General features: G+C 43.1%; 3 protein-coding genes and 3 non-coding genes across 6 annotated transcripts in view; 5 read left to right on the forward strand and 1 right to left on the reverse strand.

Annotated features, from left to right (window-relative positions):
• gosr2 (golgi SNAP receptor complex member 2) overlaps positions 1-22,425 on the forward strand; it is a 184,419-nt gene that overhangs the window by 161,186 nt on the left and 808 nt on the right. The window lies entirely within an intron of this gene.
• On the reverse strand, positions 605-4,486 carry baxa (BCL2 associated X, apoptosis regulator a). Its single transcript, XM_070847564.1, has 6 exons — positions 4,422-4,486; positions 3,708-3,756; positions 3,219-3,377; positions 2,971-3,106; positions 2,069-2,173; positions 605-1,977 (listed from the first exon to the last, which is right to left on the reverse strand). Exons 1-6 carry the CDS (start codon positions 4,450-4,452, stop codon positions 1,879-1,881), a joined length of 579 nt encoding a protein of 192 aa, XP_070703665.1. The 5' UTR covers positions 4,453-4,486; the 3' UTR covers positions 605-1,878.
• Positions 4,875-7,266, forward strand: rps11 (ribosomal protein S11). Its single transcript, XM_070848130.1, has 5 exons — positions 4,875-4,911; positions 5,378-5,518; positions 5,730-5,805; positions 6,396-6,525; positions 7,084-7,266. Exons 1-5 carry the CDS (start codon positions 4,897-4,899, stop codon positions 7,205-7,207), a joined length of 486 nt encoding a protein of 161 aa, XP_070704231.1. The 5' UTR covers positions 4,875-4,896; the 3' UTR covers positions 7,208-7,266.
• LOC139217409 (small nucleolar RNA SNORD35) lies at positions 5,571-5,653 on the forward strand. Its single transcript, XR_011585619.1, has one exon. It is a non-coding gene; the product is annotated as a small nucleolar RNA SNORD35 (small nucleolar RNA).
• On the forward strand, positions 6,181-6,264 carry LOC139217408 (small nucleolar RNA SNORD35). Its single transcript, XR_011585618.1, has one exon. It is a non-coding gene; the product is annotated as a small nucleolar RNA SNORD35 (small nucleolar RNA).
• Positions 6,910-6,995, forward strand: LOC139217410 (small nucleolar RNA SNORD35). Its single transcript, XR_011585620.1, has one exon. It is a non-coding gene; the product is annotated as a small nucleolar RNA SNORD35 (small nucleolar RNA).

Here is a 22,425-nt window from a genome sequence, read left to right on the forward strand (position 1 = left end):
TGTGTGTGACTTATTATCTGTAACAATATATTGAAGAGTCTGACAGCATCATGGAAAGGATCCCTACAGAGAGAGACCTGGAAGATCCTTTTGGTTTAACCACAAACAGCACACACACCAGACTACATTCACTAAAACAGGGATTTTACACAGGGGTTGCTGACCTACTGCAGCCTCAGCTGGTTACTTTATTTGAGTTATTGTGTGACTTTGGAGTTTTTAAGGGTTGGTTCAGATCCAACTCAACTCATTTGTATGACGCACAATAACACAAACTAACTAATCGATGGAGGCAACAGTAGACCAGCAGCTCCTGTGTTTTGAAAATAAAAATGACTATTTTTGTCAATGGAGTCTGGTGTGTTTGAAGATGCTAAGCTATAATGTTTACTATGATCACAACCTTCTATGTAGCATGCCAGCAGTCAGGCTGAAACGTCTTAAGAAGTATTGGGAAAGATTTAATTTATGAGCTGATGGAGTTGCCATGGGAAAGATTGTAAAGTTATTATTGCTTTAATGGTCTTAAACACTCCCTCCTTCTTAGTGCCTGTTGAACATAATCCTCTCATTAACAAATCATAAATATTCAGAGCCACAGAAAGAGTTAAAAGATTTATTATCCATTGTAAAACATACAAGTTCACTGCAAAACGGTTTTCAGGGAGACTGGAAACTAATTTCAGTTTTACAAATGTGATAGAAAACGATGAAAATTTGAGAAGTTTATCAAAGTGATTCCATTGTAAAAAAAAAAAGGAACAAAAACACCAAGGCACTGACAAAACAAGGAAAAATGTATAAAAAGCCGTTTTCTGTGTGAAGCAGATAGGACTGTTTGGATCCATCACGTAAAAATACAGTACTTTGAAGTGAGGTAAAGCATCTGTGAGCAATCCGGTGCTTTCTGCGCCGACCACAGGAAACACGTGGCTCCGTTCACAACACAGACGAAAACAACAGGGTGTTTTTTTTATAAAGTGGGAGCCACATTAAGGTCATAATACCGGTCTGAAAGCCCAAAGGCAGCGTAGGATTGAATGTTAATTTCGAGGCGTTTTTCTGAGATCCCGTTTGACTGTTTAACCATTTAATGATTCACGCTGATCATAAACATTAGAAATAAGGCTGAGCTGTGTGTTCACGGGAGAAATTCTTATTATTTGGGGCTGTTTGAGCCCAAATCTCATCAGGAGGTGTCGTTTCTCTTCATCTGTGTCGTCTCCTTGGTGAATCTAACAATCGTTGTAGCAAAAATAGTCTCTGCACCTCGACGGGATGCGACCACCGTCCTGAAAGTGTTCATTTCCAGCGGATGGTCGCAGACGTAACACCAGTAAACACCCACAAACACGAGTGAGAGTGGGTTCTCCAGCGTACAGACGCCATGATGATGATGATGATGATGATGACGGCAGATAAACAGAGTGGGAGGATCAGAAACGCTAAAATGAAAACGAACATGAAAACGATGCAGAGAGGAAACTAAACTTCATCAGAAATCTTCAGTCTTTAGGGGACAAAACAGAATGCAGTGACTTCTTTTTTTTTTTTTTTTTCCACTTTTACCCAGAAAAAATAAATTACTTAAAATGCATTCACCGTTCAAGTCTGACAAACTCTCCAACCCCCCCACATTTGGTGCATGTGATCTCGCAGCGCTCACTTCCTCGGCGGCAGAGGGATCATGGGTACCGTACGCTCAGTCCGACTCCCGATTCTGGGAAATGAAAATGGGGGCAGAAACGCAGAGCGGCTCGTCGAGTCCAAATTACGAGCTCTTCCTGTTCGACTCGCTCGCTCTGCCCTCACGTCCTTCTGTTCTCCTCCAGTTGTTCCCCTCAGTCGTAGTTCGTCCGTCTGCTCCTCACTGTCGCCTCACATCTTGCGAATGACCAAGACGGTGGTGAGAACGCCGGCCAGGAAAACCCCCAGCGTCTGCCATGTGGGAGTGCCGAAGTGAGAACGGATCCCTTCCTGAAATAGAAAAAGAAGAAAATCACAAACGTTAGCATCCGTCAAACAAGCGTTAAGGAAGAAACGACGAGTCCGTTAGCTAGTCCCTTACCCAGCCACCTTGCTCCCTGATCCAGTTGATCAGGTTTTCGCGGAGGTAGTCCATCGTCCAGCTGATTATCGTTCTGATGATATCAGGGACCTGGGTCACAAGAGCCTGAGGAGGTGTGAACAGAGGATGCTTCAGATTTAGAGGATGGATTTTAAAACCTGAGCCCCATTTTTACATTAATAGGGTTCAAAATGACTCGTAGGTATCAGAACGTTTGGATTTGGTCCAGTAGATCAGTCTGCAGCAGGAAACAGGCTGTAATCTATAATCCTTTGGGACAACGTCACCTGATCACAGTAGGTCCACTAAAAGAGCTTGTTTGATCCACTGACAGGCTCAGAGTGTTATTCTAAGTGTGTGACAGCATCATGGAAAGGATCCCTACAGAGAGAGACCTGGAAGATCCTTTTGGTTTAACCACAAACAGACGTTATATCGCTCTCTGCACACACACCAGACTACATTCACAAAACAGCAATTTTACACATTTTACACGAGTTGCTGATCTACTGCTGTCTTGACCAGTTAGTTTGTTTGTGTTATTGTGTGACTTTGGTGTTTTAAAGGGTGAGTTCTGATTCAACAAAATATTTGTGTAACACAAAATAACAAGACTAACTAACTCATCAAGGCAGCAGTAAATCAGCCAACTCCTGTGTTCTGTGGGGTAAAATTACTGGTTTTGTCAATAAAGTCTGGTGGCTTTGAACCGCGACATTTTACTGCTGCCTGGCTGAGACGATCTAGTGGACAAATTCCCAAAGTTTTAGTATCTACCAGTCACTTCAAACCCAAAATGTGTAAAAAAAAAACACCATACCACTTTTCGATTAAGGTCTTTCTTAATCAGTTAATAATTCTGATGTTTTTTTATGATCAGAGAACAGAGCTGCTTCACTTACCTTGATAACGAGTCTACAGGCGAAGTAGAAAAGCGCCACCACCCTGCCCCAGTTGAATTTTCCATCTGAAAAGATCTCAACGGCAACTTTCAGAAACATCTCTTTTGTGGGAAGGATTGCGGAGTTTTCTATCATCCTGTGGAGAACAACATTTAGAGATTAGGGACGCTAGTTATACAGTACACATTATGAATGGTAGTGACACGGACAGACGGACAGACGGACAGACGGACGGACAGGCAGACCACCTTTGGAGCTCCATGTTTCCATCCAGCTCATCTCCGATCTGCTGCAGGCACTGGCCGAGCTTCTTGTGGTTGGGGTCACACAGCTCTCCTCCGCCCAGCTGAGCCCGGGTCACTGCGGTGCTGCTGTCTCCATGCCGCCGAACCCGCTCGAAGATGAAACTACGCCAGGAGCCGCAGACAGACAGCAACAAATATCATCTGACTCTGACTCATCAGACATTTTCAAGGTGTCTAAGCCAAAGATTCCAGACTCTTGGAGCCTTTATCACATCTAGATTGTTCATATTACTGTAATTGTGAAAAATATATAACAAGATTATTAAATATTTGCCAGGACATCACGTTATGTTGAAAATTAAACCCCTTTTCAATTAGTACAAGTAAATTTCAAAGCTTCCCCAAACATTTCAAGCATTTTCCAAAGTTTCCAGACCTTGTGTGAACCCACAGTGAAACAATAAGAGGCTGAACTGTGCAGTAAATACTCACTCTTTTAACAAAACAGTTCCTATTTCCAGTATCTGCTCTTTAGTATTCCCTGAAAGACAAAGGTCGGTGTTAAATCATCCAAAAGGCTGATACAACTTTTCTTTTTACAATCAGTTATCTCTTATTAGAGCTAAATGAGTGAATAGCAGGAGGATGTGAGCTGCTATAAATGTATGTTTACTGTAATTTAAATCTGAATGTGAGGCCACACTTCACAGTTAGCTGACTTAGATTCATACAACTGATGTATTTAGTGTGTTTAATGTCTTAAAAGGCGTTTAAAGCCCACAAAGACAACAGCACATCAAGTCCACAGCCTGTTAACTGGCCGAAGTTTGTCTCTGTTGTGGCTACTGAACACTGGACGTCTGTCTATCATTTATTTGGACATTTACGAGGTGAAAAGGTTTGAACTTCTGATATCTAGGTTTCGGTTTTGCCCACAGATATCTGCTAACTCACTCCTGTACAGCTATCTGGGCAGCTAACGAAGCTAACCATAAAAACGCCGAGTAAGTGCTAGCGCGGCTAACGTTTAGCTTAGCCACCTTGCTAACTCTCAGTTCAGCTAACGTCACTGCTAGCAAGCAAACAAGCTACCACCACAAATCAAGAGTTAGCTGCTAGAGTGTCGGCTTATCTACGTCCACGACACTCCTGGCGACACTGTCACAGTCGATTTAATGGTATAATATCGCCCATGCTAGCTGGTACCTTGGTCGCCTCCTCCCGGGTGCGATGCCATCTTGTTGTCTGTTTAGATCGAAACTACTTCCGCACACTCATGTGACAACAATTTATTTGTTTGCGGTAACTGCAGGCGCGGAGGGCTGCGGCGCTCCAGATGTGCTGATCTCCCATCAGCCTGATGGTGCTAATGTAGTGTTAAAGAAGCACTTCCGCTGTCGGCTGTGTTTTATAGATCTAGTCAACGCAGCGTCTCCGCCTATTGACGACGCTTTAGGAGAGCCTGGACTCCAAAACAGATGATTAATCACTTTAATGTTGTTTTTACATTATTTACTTTTCCAATACATAAACAGTTCAATAAAACCCAAGAACAAAAACATAAAATCTGTGTTGAACCCGTCTGTTGAGCCTCGCCTTTACACAGACGTCATTTCCGGTGTCTCGGCTCTTCCGTGCGTCGCGCGCATTCACAGGCCTCTTTACGACTCGGCTGGCAAAGATGGCGGACGCACAAGTATGTCCAGGAAAACGGCGTGGTGACTTTAAATCGATATTTTTTACATTTAACGAACACTTTTATCCGGACAAATTAAGGATGAGCCTTTATATGCTGTTCATACACGACCCAGAGCCTTTTAAAGCCACATTTAGGCTTTTAAATCTGGTGTTTGTTGTTGCCATTCTGCATACCCGCGTGTAACGCTGAGCTAGCACCAATGCTAACTCTGTTAGCTTAGCCTGCTAGCTGTTAAAACCTCTTCAATACAAGTTGCTGCTTTGTTTAAACGACAAACGGTAGCTATTCCCATTGAAACATTTCCCATATGATCTTTGTAAGCTGTAGTTTAAAGTTAGGGTGACCTCCTCAATAAGAGGAAGTTAAAGTGAACGGGTCTTCCCGGCAGACCAAGCGTGGATGATGAAGTTAACGTGGTTTCTGGCCTTAACTAAACCTGGATCATGTCCTCCTCCTTCCACAGACCGAGCGGGCTTATCAGAAACAGCCCACCATCTTCCAGAACAAGAAGCGTGTTCTGGTCGCAGATGGAGGCAAGGAGGTCAAGGAGAAGCTTCCCCGCTACCACAAGAGTGTGGGACTGGGCTTCAAAACCCCAAGAGAGGTGACTTTACCCCCACAGAGAACCACCCAGACTCTGGGAGCCGCTTGTCAGCTGCAAATGATGTTTTCTCACGATGGTCTTCCAAGCCTGCAGGGCTCTGACGATAGTGCCTTTTGGCAACACTGATGCAGTTATTAATATGACCTGTTATCACCGCTGAGTGGTGACGAAGAGCAGGGACTCTGAACTAAACTCTTCTTGTTTCCAACAGGCTATTGATGGCACTTACATTGACAAGAAATGCCCCTTCACAGGAAATGTCTCCATCCGTGGCCGTATCCTCTCTGGTCAGTGTCACACTCTGCAGTAGATCTGCACACTGGTTTGTTTGGTGTCCCTTTAAACGTCACTGTTTTAATATAACTGCTCCTAAAGTGGTTTATCAAACTGAGAAATATACAAAACTGTACTGAGATTGTTTGTGTATTTAACACTAAATCCAGAAACCAGAGCGAGCAGTGAATAGTGTTGTGAGTTTGTTTAGTTCCAGCTCTGCGTGGGTTTGATGTCCACTCAGTATTGTGAATATTAAGCACAAGTTTACACTATTTCTACTATTCCTCGCTGTATATCAACACATGTCTGCACACGCAGGTGAAACTACACCTGGTGTCTTAACTGGTTAACTTACTCCATAGAAACTCTTTTTCTTGTCACTGTCCTGCAAATGATGTTTTTCTCACGATGGTCTTCCAAGCCCTCTGGGCTCTGACGACACTGCCTAACGGCAACACTGATGTAGCAGAGTGACAATCTTATTAAATAGAAAACAACTTATTTCCTTTTTTCCCCAAGTCCTCAGTGGTTTGAGTGTTCAGAGAGGAAGCTGCTCGGTCGGGCTGTGAAACTAAACACCCCCCCTGTGTGTGGTTTACAGGTGTGGTGACCAAAATGAAGATGCAGAGGACCATCGTTATCAGACGTGACTACCTGCATTACATCCGCAAGTACAACCGCTTTGAGAAGAGGCACAAGAACATCTCTGTCCACCTGTCACCTTGCTTCAGGTAACGTGGGGCTACTTGATCACTAACCAATCAGAGGGGGGCTGAAAATGTCAGACCCACAAACCAACGGGGCATCACATTGGCTACATCCACTTCTTATGTACATCCTGTGGTTGGTTGGCAAGAAATGTACCTTTAAAAGTCTGGAAAATAAAATATTGAGCTTAATTTTTCTAGTGCTTAGATTTTTCATTCAACTTTTTACAACCAATAGAATCATTGTGGGCGTGGCCTCGCTTCAGCAACAGGACAATAAAAACTGAATAAATACACATAAAAATAATTTCGATCTGTGTAAAACCTTAAAGAATGTAATTACTCTAAAACAGGTCTGTCATCTAAATTTCTCTTCGTTACGTTTAAGTTGCCAAACTAATCATTTGCTGCAAATGATGTTTTTTCTCACGATGGTCTTCCAAGCTCGAGGAGCTCTGACGATTCTGCCTTTTGGCGAACGCTGATGCAGCTTTTATTCACAAACCTCCTTAAACGGGGAAACCTTCATCGTGGCCTCAGCTCTCCGCTAACGTCCACCTTCACTCTGGTGTTTTTCTGCAGAGACGTCACAGTTGGAGACATCGTGACCGTCGGAGAGTGCCGACCGCTCAGCAAGACGGTGAGGTTCAACGTCCTCAAGGTGACGAAGGCCGCCGGAGCCAAGAAGCAGTTCCAGAAGTTTTAGATGCAACAGGAACGCTGCTGTCGGCGAACTCGTCTGTTAAATAAAGAACCTTGTTTAAATCCCTTCTGCTCTCGTCTGTCAACATCCTCCACGCTGCTTTCACACATTCATTTAAAGTCTGGAAAACACTGGATGTCAACGGAGCGACTGCAGGTCCTGAAACTCTTAACGTTTCACATTTACCAATAAAATGCCTTAATAAATATTGATTAGTGTTAAATTCTGTTTGGGAAGATATTAAAAATGTTTTCAACTAACTTCATGTAAAAAAAAAACCGGCTCAATTGGCCTCAGACATCTGCAGCTGTAGTGATTTAATATATATTTACATGAATATAAATATTTGGACCAATGGTAACCTGGTTTTATTTTGCTCCACTTTGAACTGACAGCATGTGTTTGCACAGAAAAGGGTGACTTTTCACATTTAATCTTCACTTTTGTTGCTAAATTGGCTTTAAATTCAATTTAAACAATTGATTAAATAGTCTTAAAGCCTTAAATTCAGCCTGCTGATGTGTGTAGATGCACACTTAAATTTTTAATCTTTACGCTTGGATTCAAATATATTTGGGGAAAATGCCTGATTTTCAGCTGAAATAATTCTGATTGATTGAAAATAAACCTGCAACTATTCAGAAAATCAAGTAATTGTTTCTTTTCAAGTAGAAATATCAAATAATTCTGGTTAAATATTTTAAGGTTTCAAAAACACATCAGGAGAAACTGATTTACGAGCTCTAGTTTCATTTAAACATCTTAATATGCAAAAATAAATGATCGTCTTATTTGGTGACTGTTTTATTTATAGTAACATGATGAAAAAGGCTCTTAGTCTGGAAAGTTTTTGAATTTTTCTCTTTAAAATCTGAGCGAACTGAGACGTTTTGTTCGTCCATGATGTGACGCTGCACATTGATGAAACGGGAAGATTAATCTGCTTATTGATTAAATCTGGAGCTGATTTGGACCGTCAGATTAAGACTCTCTGAATAAAGACACAGTTTAGTTTCTGGTCTGAACATTGCAGATCATGTTAATTATTAAATTCTATGTTTTTTCATGTAAATATTTAGATTTCATGCTGCTTGTCAGAGTTAAACAGGCATCTAGATTTTCTCAAAGGGGTGAAGGAAGTAAAATATTTCAAAATAAAAGCATTTCTTCGCTCACAGATCTGTTTAATCTGGAGAAAAGTTCACTGCTGCTAAAAACAGTCTCCAGTTTTACTAAAACAGCCCAGAGTTTGTAAAGAAAGACCAAAAGCTCCTCTTTCACCTTCCTGTCGCTCTGAAGGAACACTTTTCTGATCTGTTTTTCACTTTTTCTAACCAGGTCCAGCAGATCAACTCACAACACGACATTATGGATCCACCTTCCTGTAGACATTCGATCTGCAGTCTCAGTTGATGCTTTTAAAAAGCAGCTTTTATTTGTTCAGACTGGCCTTTTTCTCGCCTCCTGCTGTCAAACATTTGTGTGTTTTATTAGATCTGTTCCTTCTTATAGCTGATTGTTTCTTTTACAGTCTTTATGATCTTATTTATTACTTTTATTAAAGTCACTCTGTGACTTTGTTCTGTGAATAAACTTTACTTACTCAGATCATGTCTGTGGAAAGAGGAAGTGTTAGCAGGATTTAGTGTTCGTTTCATGTGATCAGTTATTTATCCTAACACATAAAAACCTCTTTCTCACAACCAAACAGTAAAACAAAGGTCTTCTCTCTCCTCCTCTGAGATAAAGAGGCTCCAGCAGCAGATGGCAGCAGACGCCTGTTTGATGTCAGAGGGTAAAAACTTCTGCTGCTGCTGTGTTTGTTAAAGTGACACGTCAGACAAGCCATCACTTGTATTTACACAGTCTGCAGCAGCACATGCATAACCTGGTGAATCAAACAGGAAACAGAGATAAAACAATAAAATAATCTAATCTGTTTCTGTTAAAGGTCTCCTGTATGTGGAGGTCTGACTAGAACAGGCTCAGGTGAGATGATGCTCAAGGTGAGCTGTCTGTTATCAGGAATGAATGGACGACACGGAGTCCATTCATTCCTGATAACGGACACCTCAAATGACGTAAAGAGCCAAACAAACACACGTTCACATCGTGGATCTCAGTCCTGTTTTGTCCTCATCAGCTGACTCATTTGCATGTGTCCTTATTGCCCCCCCCACACACACACACTCTGCAGCCTCACCATTAACATAACGATGCTGCAGATGAGGTTTCTCCTCGTGCTCCAGTGGGTTCGGACCACCAGGTGATGACGTGAGGAGGAGAAAGTGGTTCATCATGTAGTGATTAGCAGCTGCAGCTTTTCTCTCTTCCCACCTCCTTCCCTCCGAGGGCGCCCCCCTCTACAGGAGGCCCTCCCTCTCATCCTCGCCAGACGGCGGCGTGTAATTCTCCCGTGAGGTTTACAGATGGAGAGCCCAGCCTCTCCCCGCCTCACGGCTCCCAGGTTCCATTTGGAGGCATCGCCAAAAGGTGATGATGAGGAGGAGGGAGGCTCAGAGCTCCATCGGGGTCAGAGAGGTGCCCTCTGTGTAGGGGAGACCGGGGCTGCTTGGCACATGGGTATTTTCTGGTCCTCTGAAGGTCACGGAAACAAAAATGGGACATAAAAATGTTTAATGCTAAAGTCGTGTGTGGACTAAACCTGTTGTGTTAAATGAGAGAAGTTGGAAATGTGTTCGTCCTGGTTATTTGACATTTTCACATTTAAAACAGATTTTTATAGAAACTCTTTGAAACCGTCTCCCTTCACATTCCCCCACTGTGCCAACATGTTTACCCAGTGTCACGGAGCACACTCACAGGCGTGCCTCCTTGTGTATCTACTGTCGGGGACGTTAGCTCAGAGGGTCACCCCGATGAGGGTAATAGTCACTATCAAAACAGAGGCCTTCTGGTGGCCCAGCAGGGGTCAGGGCAGGAGGGGGGGGTCGTATAATCCCCTGCTGGACCTCTGTTCTGGGTGGTTTGGAGGCTGTCAGCAGCATCCAAACTGTTTTCCAGCAGCAGCAGCAGCAGCAGCAGTCCTGATGGGCTGAACAGATGGAGGCTATATTACATGAAGAGCTGTGACAGATAGAGCCCTTCATCCTCCTCATCCTCTGGTCTGGACTGAAGAACAGGCTCAGATTGTTATTCTAAGTGTCTGACAACATTACAGAAAGGATCTCTAGACCTGGAAGATCCTTTTGGTTTAACCAGCAGTAGCTGTTATATCGCTCTCAGCAAAGCCACCAGACTCCATTGACAAAAACACTATTTTTACACGGGAGTGCTGGCTTACTGCTGTCTATGTCTGTTAGTTTATTTGTGTTATAATGTGTTACACAAATACTGAGCAAGGTCTGAACTCACTTTAAAACACCAAAGTCATACAATAACACAAACAAACTAACTGAATGAGGCAGCAGTAGGCCAGCCACTCCATGTAAAATCCCTGTTTTAGTGAATGTAGTCTGGTGTGTGTGCAGAGAGCGATATAACGGCTGTTTGTGGTTAAACCAAAAGGATCTTCCAGGTCTCTCTCTGTAGGGATCCTTTCTGTAATGCTGTCACACACTTAGAATAACACTCTGAGCCCGTCGGTGGCCCAGGTTTGCTTATATTGTACAATTCAGATAAAGGTAAAATGTGACCTTCCAGACAATCGCGCCACAGACTTTCCTCCTGCTAGTTTTTTTCCCACTGAGATATAATATAAAACCATTAAACCCTTCACTATCCAGTGTCTCCGTGCCGGGATGCACAACAGGGCCACTGTGGGCTCCTCGGAGGGTCAGTGCGGGGTCAGTCCAAACATCTGGACGTGTCATCAGGCCCTGCACAAAGACGGACACTGTTCCTGCACCGAAGATAGACGGGTGTCTGACAACAGCCTGGTGGAAAACACGCTCCGCTACGTCCAGTCAAAAACAAACGGTCATGTGTGCGGCCTGCAAACTGTACTTCCATATTTTAAGTGTGGTTTGGTATGCGGCCCACTGTCGGGGGTTTGTGAGGAGTTATGGTGGATAATGAGCGTGTCGAGATCTATTACCTTCAGGTTAGAGGTTCTGGTCACAGTTATCGGTGTGTGATATCTGCAGCAGCACTGTGAGCTCCTTAACTGATTTTAAGTGATTTAACAGATGTGGCTGCTGCTCCTCCTCACACACACACTTTCATGTGTGCCTGATGAGTGATTGTTTATTTAGAGCTGGTTTTTAACTTATATGTGAGTAAATCTTGTTTGGTGGGTTCCTGCAGAGCTCCATATCCATCGATATAACCGAGCATTGATTGATCAGCGCTCACCTAGAACACATCCTGGATCTGCAGCTCCTAATTCAATATTCTTGTGTTCAGGCCGCATGTCCAACATGGGGGTGTTTCCAGTTTTACACCACGGCGTCGGATCAAAGCGGGTGCAGGTCACAGGATCGGGTGTTAGCGTGCAGCAGCGCTCTTGGGTCATGTGTGAACCATCCAGCACGGCTGTCATCGGAGCGTCCCTGGAGGGCGCCCTGATGACTGATGGAGCCCCGGAAAACACGCAGGAAACTGGACCGCAGACCTGAGGAGTTCCCACTGGATCAACCCTTTAAAACACCGAAGTCACACAATAACACAAACAAACTAACTGATGGAGACAGCGGCTGATCTGTGTTAAATTACTGTTTTTGTGAATGGAGTTTGGTGACTTTGCAGAGAGCGATATAACGGCTGTTTGTGGTTAAAATAACAGGATATTTAAGGTCTGTCTCTGCAGGGATCCTTTCCATGATGCTGTCAGACACTTAAAAGTTTAGGAAAAGATGGAAGAGTATATTTAGTGTTTGATGAACCTGCCTTCTATGGTTGTATTTGACTAAATTTATCGCCCTTGAAGGCCTCATGTGGGATTTGACCTCTGACCTCCTGCCACCTTCATCTGAGGAATTCTTTATATTGCATGACCGGATGTAAACAGACACTCGATTAGAGCTACAAAAAGCAGAACAACACAGAATTACTACACAAACACCAGGAGTTTCAGCGCTTTGTTTCCTGCCGTTCTTTGAGCTCGTGTTTGTGACGGAAACAAAGGAGCTGCAAAGTGTAACACTTCTCTCTCTGAAAGGTAACAGGAGAAACCCAAAGCGACGCCCCACAGCAACAGTTCGTGCCGCCGCCGAGCGCCTCCTCTCCACCAGGAGGAATTCACCCCGGCAGATGGCGGGGCCGAGGCCCCCGGGGCCCCAGGCAACGCTACACCCTGGGACCCGGACACCTAATCGTGCCCTGTTGAGCCTCTCACCTGCTGCTCCGCCGCTCACAATGTTATCTCATCTCTCTGACCTATTGTGGCTCCCGTCGGTGATAATAACAGTTGAGAGACCCTCGCGGTCCCCGGAGAGAGGCGGGATCATGGGAAACTTGGAGTAATCGATCCCTCCATCTCGCCTCCTCTGGTGGATCTTATTTCTCATCGTGACCTGCAGACAGTTACTGTGTTTTCTGTGTCTAAGGCACAGATTGCTTTGATTTTCGGGGGCAGCTCTTTATAAACGAGGCGTGGCGGGTCACTCTACCTCTTTGCCCTTATACGCTGTGGTATGTAAACAGCTACTGCACTTTAGAGGGACTACTTTTCTCAGGTGGCAGTGGAATAACACACATATCCACCTTTAGAAATGACATGTAATTGGTTTTTTTTTCATCCTCTGTGGTTCACAGTGGGAGCAGCTTTGCCCTCCTCCACCCTCCACATATGAGTTCACATAGTAAACTGTCAGGCCGTAAATTGGTGACCACAGTTTGGTTGCTTTTTGAAAACCCAGTTCTCGCAACCTACTTAACCAGACCGCAGTGTTGTGGAGAATCTTGTTGTTGTTGTCGTTCGTCTTTCTTCTTTCTCGCCACTGTTTTAATTTTCGCTCAGTCATTTTCCCTGAGAAAACCCCGTCCCGGCCCTGTGTGACCTCGGTTCCCACCGTCTCCGTCAGACATTGTCACGGCGGCCCGGTTCCCACTGAGCTCTGCAGGATCATTAATGAGACTTTTCTTTGCTTCATCCTGGAGATGCTGCTCTTTATCAGGCAGTATTAATAGATTACAGCAATGAAAATGGCCTACTTTGTCAAAATTAACTTTTTTTTATTAAAACCTTCTACTAATTCTTTTGTATTTCTAAATTTAGGCCCCATATTAACATATTTAGAGATTAAAATGACTGGAAGGTACAAAAATGATTGGAATCTAAGTGTCTGACAGCATTATGGAAAGGAACCCTACAGAGATAGACCTGGAAGATCCTTTTGGTTTTACCAGAAATAGCTGTTGTTGTACGCAATTCAAAGCCACCAGACTCCATTGACAAAAACAGTAATTTTAACTTGTAGAGCCTGGGAGTTACTGGTCTACTGCTGTCTCAATCACTTTGGGTTTTTTTGTGTTATTGTGTGTTACACAGATATTGTGCTGGATCTGAACTAACCCCTTAAAACACCAAAGTCACACAATAGCACAAACAAAGTAACTGACTGAGACAGCGGTAGACCAACAACTCCTGTGTAGAATTTCCGTTTTTGTGAATGGAGTCTGGTGCGTTTGAAGAGAGCGATATAACGGCTGTTTGTGTTTAAACAAAAAAGGATTTTACAGGTAGTTTTACATTTAGAACAACAACCTGAGCATGTCACACAAGCACTTTTAGTGAACCTACTCTGATTGGTTGCAAATGCGCAAGAACATGGCCGCCCCTGTGTCCACCACTAAAAACACTGGATCCTACATTTCCCATAATGCACATAATCAGCCACATGAGATGCTATTCAACTGTTTTCACAAGCCGAGAAGCTCATTTTTCTGCCCAGTAAACTGAACTTCTTGTGTAAAAACAGTGAAATGCCCCTTTAAAGAGCGAAGTAAAGGCTTTATGGAGTCTGTTCCTCTACACGTGTGATAAAACAGCTTCACGGCCCTGAAGGAGGATGTATTTCATGCCCTGTCGTGCTTGTGCTGCGAACATAAAGGGAAGGAAGTGAAGCGAGTTTCACAATGATCTGTTTCATTACCCGTTTCTATATGAAGAGAACAAGAGAGAAAAAAGAGGATCTTCTTGCCTCTTTGAGGGAACAAAAGAGATCAAATGGAGGGAGCACACCCAATCAGTGTGTGTGCCTCTGACACCGTGCTCCCTTTGTGGTCATACAATCAACATGGAAGCAGGAGGAAGGAGCTCTCACATCAGATTTGACCTCCGCAAAGGTCACTTCACCGTTAACTCTGAGTTAGATTTAGATTCAGTCACACGTTCGGTTTCAGTACACGAACTTTGTGATTCAGGAAAACTGGAGGTTTGAATGAAGCCAAAATAAAAAAGGCGCTGATGTCGGTGAATCCTGCGACTCGCTGATGAAGGTTGTTGACGCAGACGAACCGTTTGACCGTTTAATCACACCAATCACTTTGGAGATCCATAACGACAAACTGTCTTCTCACTATTCAGAAGGGCAATTAAAGAAAATTAAGAAAAAGATATCTTTAATTTCTGTTTTAACATCTATGTAGCGGCTCATAATCCACCTCTTTGTGTTTCGGACTCTCATTAATATCCGGATCGAACATCCTGGATATCAAGGATGAAGGAAGTTAGCGTTGCCATGGTTACCTCTACCAAACCCCAATGAGACTTTTGGGCTTTTCATTCATTTTTATCTGTATTTAACTATATGAAAAATAAAAACTATAACAGACAGAAGATTAATGTGTAGTGGAGGTCTATAGTGTGTGTGTGTGTGTGTGTAATGGAGGTCTATAGTGTGTGTGTGCTAGTTAGTCAGTGTGTTAGTGTGTAGTGGAGGTCTATAGTGTGTGTGTGTTAGTTAGTCAGTGTGTAGTGGAGGTCTATAGTGTGTGTGTGCTAGTTAGTCAGTGTGTTAGTGTGTAGTGGAGGTCTATAGTGTGTGTGTGTTAGTTAGTCAGTGTGTTAGTGTGTAGTGGAGGTCTATAGTGTGTGTGTGTTAGTTAGTCAGTGTGTTAGTGTGTAGTGGAGGTCTATAGTGTGTGTGTGCTAGTTAGTCAGTGTGTCAGTGTGTAGTGGAGGTCTATAGTGTGTGTGTGCTAGTTAGTCAGTGTGTTAGTGTGTAGTGGAGGTCTATAGTGTGTGTGTGCTAGTTAGTCAGTGTGTTAGTGTGTAGTGGAGGTCTATAGTGTGTGTGTGCTAGTTAGTCAGTGTGTTAGTGTGTAGTGGAGGTCTATAGTGTGTGTGTGCTAGTTAGTCAGTGTGTCAGTGTGTAGTGGAGGTCTATAGTGTGTGTGTGTTAGTTAGTCAGTGTGTTAGTGTGTAGTGGAGGTCTATAGTGTGTGTGTGCTAGTTAGTCAGTGTGTCAGTGTGTAGTGGAGGTCTATAGTGTGTGTGTTAGTTAGTCAGTGTGTCAGTGTGTAGTGGAGGTCTATAGTGTGTGTGTGCTAGTTAGTCAGTGTGTTAGTGTGTAGTGGAGGTCTATAGTGTGTGTGTGCTAGTTAGTCAGTGTGTCAGTGTGTAGTGGAGGTCTATAGTGTGTGTGTGTTAGTTAGTCAGTGTGTTAGTGTGTAGTGGAGGTCTATAGTGTGTGTGTGCTAGTTAGTCAGTGTGTTAGTGTGTAGTGGAGGTCTATAGTGTGTGTGTGCTAGTTAGTCAGTGTGTTAGTGTGTAGTGGAGGTCTATAGTGTGTGTGTGTGTGTGCTAGTTAGTCAGTGTGTCAGTGTGTAGTGGAGGTCTATAGTGTGTGTGTGTGTGTGTAGTGGAGGTCTATAGTGTGTGTGTGTGTGTAGTGGAGGTCTATAGTGTGTGTGTGTGTGTGTGTAGTGGAGGTCTATAGTGTGTGTGTGTGTGTGTAGTGGAGGTCTATAGTGTGTGTGTGTGTGTGTGTGTGTGTGTGTGTGTGTAGTGGAGGTCTATAGTGTGTGTGTGTCTGTGTAGTGGAGGTCTATAGTGTGTGTGTGTGTGTGTGTGTGTGTGTGTGTGTGTAGTGGAGGTCTATAGTGTGTGTGTGTGTGTAGTGGAGGTCTATAGCACTGGGGAAATATTTCTGTTGTATCAAATGAGCATGTTTGACATTAATTATTACCTTTTTAAATATCCAAATATTCCTGCCATCTGAAACTAATGTGTTTCTGGTCGTAGTCGTTCATGAGTCATATCATCTGTGGATCATCTGCAATGACAGTTTTACTGGTCACGTTGGATTATAGATGTGTGGTTTAATGAGGTATCCAGAGTGTTCTACATATCTGTAATGATCTTTTTTGAAGCAGACAAACTGAATTACGGACATCTGCTGTAAATATCCAGTTTAACTATTAAAACGGCTTTGACTGGTAGATTTAGATGAATAGTTTGTTGTTATTCGGAGGAGGTCTTTTCCTAGTTTCCTATTATATTTGTAGGAATTCTCCTACTGAGAGAGACAATAAATAAAAAGGGGTAATTTGAAATCCCAGATCTCCATTAGGAGTCTGAGCACAAGAACTTGAGACGACTTATCTAAATGGCGTCTTTGTGTGAAAAATGAAAATGGAGACTTCCATTCATACAGAGATCACGACCTCCGTGTCCTCAGTGGGAGTTACGGCTCCGGCTGACGTGCCTTTTTCTACAGGCAAAACAAATTTCGGAGCAGGACGGCCTCCCTGAGAAACAGAGGGGAGGGTTTCACTGCGGGACGAGCCGAGGTGACACCGCTGATAACCCTGTGCCATTGTGTGCCGGGCTGCCAGAACATCTCCGTTTCACTGCCGCGTGTAAAACATGATGGAGATAACAGCAAATCCCAAACACTCTGCAGAAGAGAAAACAAATCCGACATTTTTCCGCCACTAAAGCAAACAGCAAATCTCCTTATCTTCAGATAGATTGCATCTGAGAGACCACCACCATTCAAAGACAGGAAACTTTTGTAATGTTGTGTCTCTGGGGACAAAAAGGCATTTTGTAACTTATATGAAAATATACTTTGTTAAACGAGACAAATGTGTTTACAGTCATAAAGGAGAATTTTTAAAGCCAGGCCCCATTTTTACATGATTTGGGTTCAAACGGGCAGCCGGGAACAAATGAGCTGCAAGAGCTGTAATGTAATTGTTAAAAGGAAATGGCGTCTGATCAAAGTAGGTCCACTAAAAGTGCTTGTTTTAGCCACAGACAGGCTCAGAGTGTTATTCTAAGTGTCTGAAAACATCATGGAAAAGATCCCTACAGAGAGAGACCTGGAAGATCCTTTTGGTTTAACCACAAACAGCCGTTAAATCACTCCCTTCAAACCCACCAGACTCCATTGACAAAAACAGTTATTTTACCTCACATAACTCAGTAGTTGCTGGTCTACCGCCGTCTCGATCTGTTTGTGTTATCTTGTGTCTTTGGTGTTTTAAGGAGTTACCTCAGATCCAACACCATATTTGTGTAACAGAAAATAACAAAAACAAACTAAACAATAGAGGCAGAAGTAGATCAGCACTCCCATGTTCTCCTCAGTAGAATTGCTGTTTTAGTGAATGTAGTCTGGTGTGTGTGCAGAGAGCGATATAACGGCTGTTTGTGGTTAAACCAAAAGGATCTTCCAGGTCTCTCTCTGCAGGGATCCTTTCCATAATGCTGTCACACACTTTGAATAAAAAAATGAGCCAAAAACAAGCACTTCTAGTGGACATACTTTGATGGCTCGTTTAATGACACACACATAGAGAGGAAGAAAAAAAGTCAGAGCTGCTGTGCATCCTAGCGAGGATGTAAACAGAGATCTGTGGAGCAGCCGTAAACTTCCTCTGCCTGCACTGGTGCACACGCTTCCTGAGGGGATTGAGCGATGCATCAGACTGAACCGCTGATCTCCACGAAGGCTGGAAGTGCTTCACTCTGCCAACCAGGCAAATTCAAGCCACATGCTGATCTTGTTCGTCTCCGTGTCCTTGTGTCGCTGCACGTCAAACCCAAAATGGATGTTTCATCTGTGCAAAGCGTCCCGAAATAAACAGAGAGTGTTGTTCAGCTTTGGTTCAGACTGAAAAATCTCAGCAGCTGTTGAAGGGATTGTCATAAAATTAGCTACAAATATTCAAGGTCCCCAGAGGATACTTTCTGATGAGTTCAATGACCCTCTGATGTTTCCTGTACCTGTAAAATACCTCAACATCTACTCAAAAGACTGCAACAATCTGTTGTACAGATATTCATGGTTCCCAGATGATGTTTTCTAATAGTCAGACACACCAGACTCCATTCACAAAAACAGAAATTTTACCTCGCAGAGCACTGGAGTGGCTGTTCTACTGCTGCCTCGATCAGTTGGTTTGTTTGGGTTGTTGTGTGTTCCACAAATATTATGTTAGATCTGAACTTACCCTTTAAAAACACCAAACTCACACAATAACACAAACAAACTGATTGATCGAGACAGCTGCAGACGAACAACAACTGTGTAAAATTACTGTTTTTGTGAATGGAGTCTGGCGGCTTTAAACCCATGATGATACTGTTATACTTTTACTTAGGTATGAGTATTCACATTGTTGTATTGGTACTTTTACTCAAGTAAAGAATCTTATTGCTGAGCATTATGGGAAGGATCCCTACATCGCTCTCTGCAAACACACCAGACTCCATTCACAAAAACAGGAATTTTACCTCGCTCAGCATGGGAGTTCTGGTCTACTGTTTCCTCTGAGCTAATGAGCTAGTTATCCTTTAAGCATTACCGTTTTGGGAAATTCAAATTAAAGCTGCTAAAGAAATGCCGGCAAGGCTCGGCTTCCCACAATGCCTTGTGTTAAACTGTTTTTCTTCTGTGTGGATGATCTCAGATGTTTTCTGAGAAACATGTCTGTTACTTTATTGTTTTGGAGAAAGTGGATTATCTAGCTGTTTCCACTAATTCAGTGTGTTCTTCAGCTTATTTTTGATTTCCTGCTCCATGACCGCAGATTAATATCTCCAGTGGCCGCAGCCCAATGACAACAAACCCTCAACTACGAGGGTCCCTAACCTCTGAGAAACACAACAGCCCGTCTGAGAAGGCATAATTGGAGACACGACTGGGGAACATTGGATATGTGTGAGTTTTAGCAGCCTGGGGGGAGTCCCACCCAGGGAGAGTGGAGAGGAAACTCTGCAGATGGAGGTCAAAGTTGGGCTGCTCACATCCTACTCGGCATTTGTCCTGTTATTCCAATCTCCGCCAACACACAGACAGGACTGAGGATAGCGTCCAGGGAATCAACTCACAAAACACGACCAACTCATGAACGTGAACTTTAAAGCATGAAACGACACACAGGATTTTAGGAAGAGCCGTAAAATGTGGTCGTTGGGGTAAACTTTCCATGAAGTCTAATAAAAGTCACATAAAACCACATAATTACACAGATTTTTTTACTCTAAATTGCCATTTGTCATCTACAAAGGACCCAAGATGCAACATTACAGTGTGAACTGGCAGATGTGACGTCCTCGAACGGCTTTGAAGGCCCTCGTCGTCTCCAATCGTGAGACCCCGCTGTGATTTCTGTGCGTTATGTTACTTCCAGGCTGCTGCTGAAGCTAAAGTTGGCTGATGTTGTGTTTTTCATGGCTTAAAGAGGATAAAACCATCCTCAGATGTTAAATATATCTGGGAGGGAGGGGGGCCTGTTTGGGAATGAGAACAAGAGCAGCTGAAAAACAAAACAAAACAAAAAAATGTGCATACGTGACTTCATACGTCGGTAGATCCTCAAAGTATTTAGGTGATATTACAGGAAAAAATATCCAGGACGGTGTTTTACAGGCTACAAAGACAATGAGGACTCTTCCTGGAGGAGTGTTGAGGTCACGGCGAGCCGGGTCAAGAGAAGACCGGCGAAGTGGCGGCGCTTTCCGTCAATACTGCAGAGACAAAGAGATGTCAGAGGACGATGACCCTTTCCTGCTAATCAGAGGGGGATTGGCGGGGGAGGAAAAGGACGCCTCCCTCCGGCTCTGCTCGGGCAGGGATGAGGTTTCCATGTTTGTGTTGGCTCGCGGAGGTGTGACGGTACCTGTATCCTCTCTGGCGATGCAGAGGCTCAGCTATAGAGCAGAGGAACCAACGCTCCATCACTCATGTTTGTTTATCGTGCCTAAAATATGATAAGAGTTTCCTTTCTGCCCGGTGATGTCTGATTTGTTTAGGCATGGCGTTGGCAGAGTCGTCATCGTCGCTGTAATGGTTTAGTTTCCTTTCACATTGTTTTGCCCACATTCTTGTTTAATATAATAAACAAAGTTCTTATAAGCCACAAGTGAGCTGTCCAGTCCCAACTCCAACCAAGTAATGCGCTCCCCTGTGTTTTTAGCCTAGCTAGCACCTCCACGTCAGACTTTAGGGATCAACCGACATCCTCTAGCTCCACCATTTTGGTTTGGACACTAAATGTCTCGTCCAAAAAGTTGCTTGTTGACACAAAAATGTCAACTAACGGCAAACCGGCACAAATGTCAGGTAACCGTTAGCACACTGACAGCTGACTGTTATTAGCGTATTGATAGCTAACCATTGTTAGCATACTCACAACTAACCATAAGCATTTGCACAGCTAACCATAAGCATATCGACAGCTAATCACTAGCATACTGACAGCTAAAATGGTTAGCATACTGACAGCTCACCATTAGCATACTCACAGCTAACCACACTGCACACTGACAGCTAACTTTTGTTAGCATACTGATCAACACTGGATTCAGATGGATTGTTTGTGTTTTTATATCATAACCAGGACATTTGAGTGTTTTACAGATATTTGTCAGGACTTTGATCTCGGGCCTTTTAATCTGTTTGCTCTTGGTTGTAAACATAAAAAGTGAATAAGTGAGTTTGGGGGAGAAGTTCAGACCCAGCGAGTATTTAAATCACACGAAAAGAATAAAAAAGATCTTTAAATGAGTTCCTTGGTGTTTCTGAGGACGTGCTCCTGTTCCTTTGGATCCCTTGCTGGAGTGACTGATTCGATATGAAACTCTTTGTGTCCCTCTTCAACAGTGGCTCCACAGAGCTCAATATGGCCGACCACTGGCTGCAGATGCACACGTGACCCGTGCTTTCTTCCTGCAGGGCCGAAGTTCAAGATTTGTCCAGAGCCCCGACCCTCTTCCCTTTCATCGCCCCGACCATCTCGACCGTGGGCGCTGACCCCGGTAATGTCATACAAATGTCATGCGTCACCGGACGGACAGCTCCCGTTTGAGAGGCGAGGGAGCGCCGCAGCAGAGAGGGCCCTTTGTGGAGGCGCAGAAACATGAACAAAAGGTCAGGAAGAAAAAAAACATTCAAACTGTTGGACAAAGTTTTCTGATCTGCAGCAGGTTTTCAAATCTCTGTTGTTTCCCTGCAGATGTTTAGTTCTTAGTTCTTAGTGCTGCCGAGCCGCCTGGTTTATTGATTATAACAGTTCAGAGTTCACAGATGTATCGTGTGCCCTTTAATGGCCGTTCACTGTTTTATGTTCAAGGTCAGAATTTAAAATGTTTTTGTGTAAAGTTTCTGTGGTGAACTGTCCTCATAGTGTGTTACAGTAGCATTTTGGAATTATTTTTTAATATTAGTATTTTTTAATATTTTATTATTCTTACTTAGCCTTACTATTTTTTTTTTTTTACATTTTTTTATTATGGTTTATTTTATTATTACTTTTTTGGTCTTTTTTAGATCTTTATTCTTATATTTTCATTGTTTTATTATATCTAATAAATCAAATATATTGTTATATCTAATTTTTTGTTTTTAATTTATTATTAATTTTTAAATTGTTTTTGGTGCTTTTGATTTAGTGATGTAATTATTATTTTTATTATTACTATTTTTCATTTTTTGTTGATTTTTTTTACTGTATTTTTAATTATTATTATTTTATCAATTATTTAATTTATTTTATTATTTATTATTTTACTATTAGTTTATTTCCAGAGCTTTCACCTGTGTACTCTTTGGGTATGAAATGTGTTGTATAAATAATTATCTTGTCTACCATGTTGCCTCCTGTAATCTTACCAGGTGAGTATTTCAGCCTGAACAAAAACACGTGAAAGTCTAACCAGGATGTGACCAGCTCACCAGAATCAGTGGCCTTTGCTTCGGACAGTTGAGGTGAACTTTTTTATTGCCCATTTAGGGCGTACTGAGATAACGTGATGCGGCTGATCAGCAGAAAGTCACATTCCTCTGCAGCCGTCACCTCAAAGGAAA

The sequence above is a fragment of the Pempheris klunzingeri genome, chromosome 17 (assembly GCF_042242105.1).
Source record: "Pempheris klunzingeri isolate RE-2024b chromosome 17, fPemKlu1.hap1, whole genome shotgun sequence".
In the NCBI taxonomy this organism is placed as follows: Eukaryota; Metazoa; Chordata; class Actinopteri; order Acropomatiformes; family Pempheridae; genus Pempheris; species Pempheris klunzingeri.

Coding starts and splice junctions, on each gene's coding strand:
- baxa (XM_070847564.1), bottom strand. CDS start 4,452: ATGGCATCGCACCCGGGAGGAGGCGACCAAG. Junction 3,378..3,707: donor GGAACTGTTTTGTTAAAAGA/GTGAGTATTTAC, acceptor CTCCTGGCGTAG/TTTCATCTTCGAGCGGGTTC. Junction 1,978..2,068: donor TCAGGGAGCAAGGTGGCTGG/GTAAGGGACTAG, acceptor TTTCTATTTCAG/GAAGGGATCCGTTCTCACTT.
- rps11 (XM_070848130.1), top strand. Junction 5,519..5,729: donor GCTTCAAAACCCCAAGAGAG/GTGACTTTACCC, acceptor TGTTTCCAACAG/GCTATTGATGGCACTTACAT. Junction 6,526..7,083: donor CACCTGTCACCTTGCTTCAG/GTAACGTGGGGC, acceptor GTTTTTCTGCAG/AGACGTCACAGTTGGAGACA.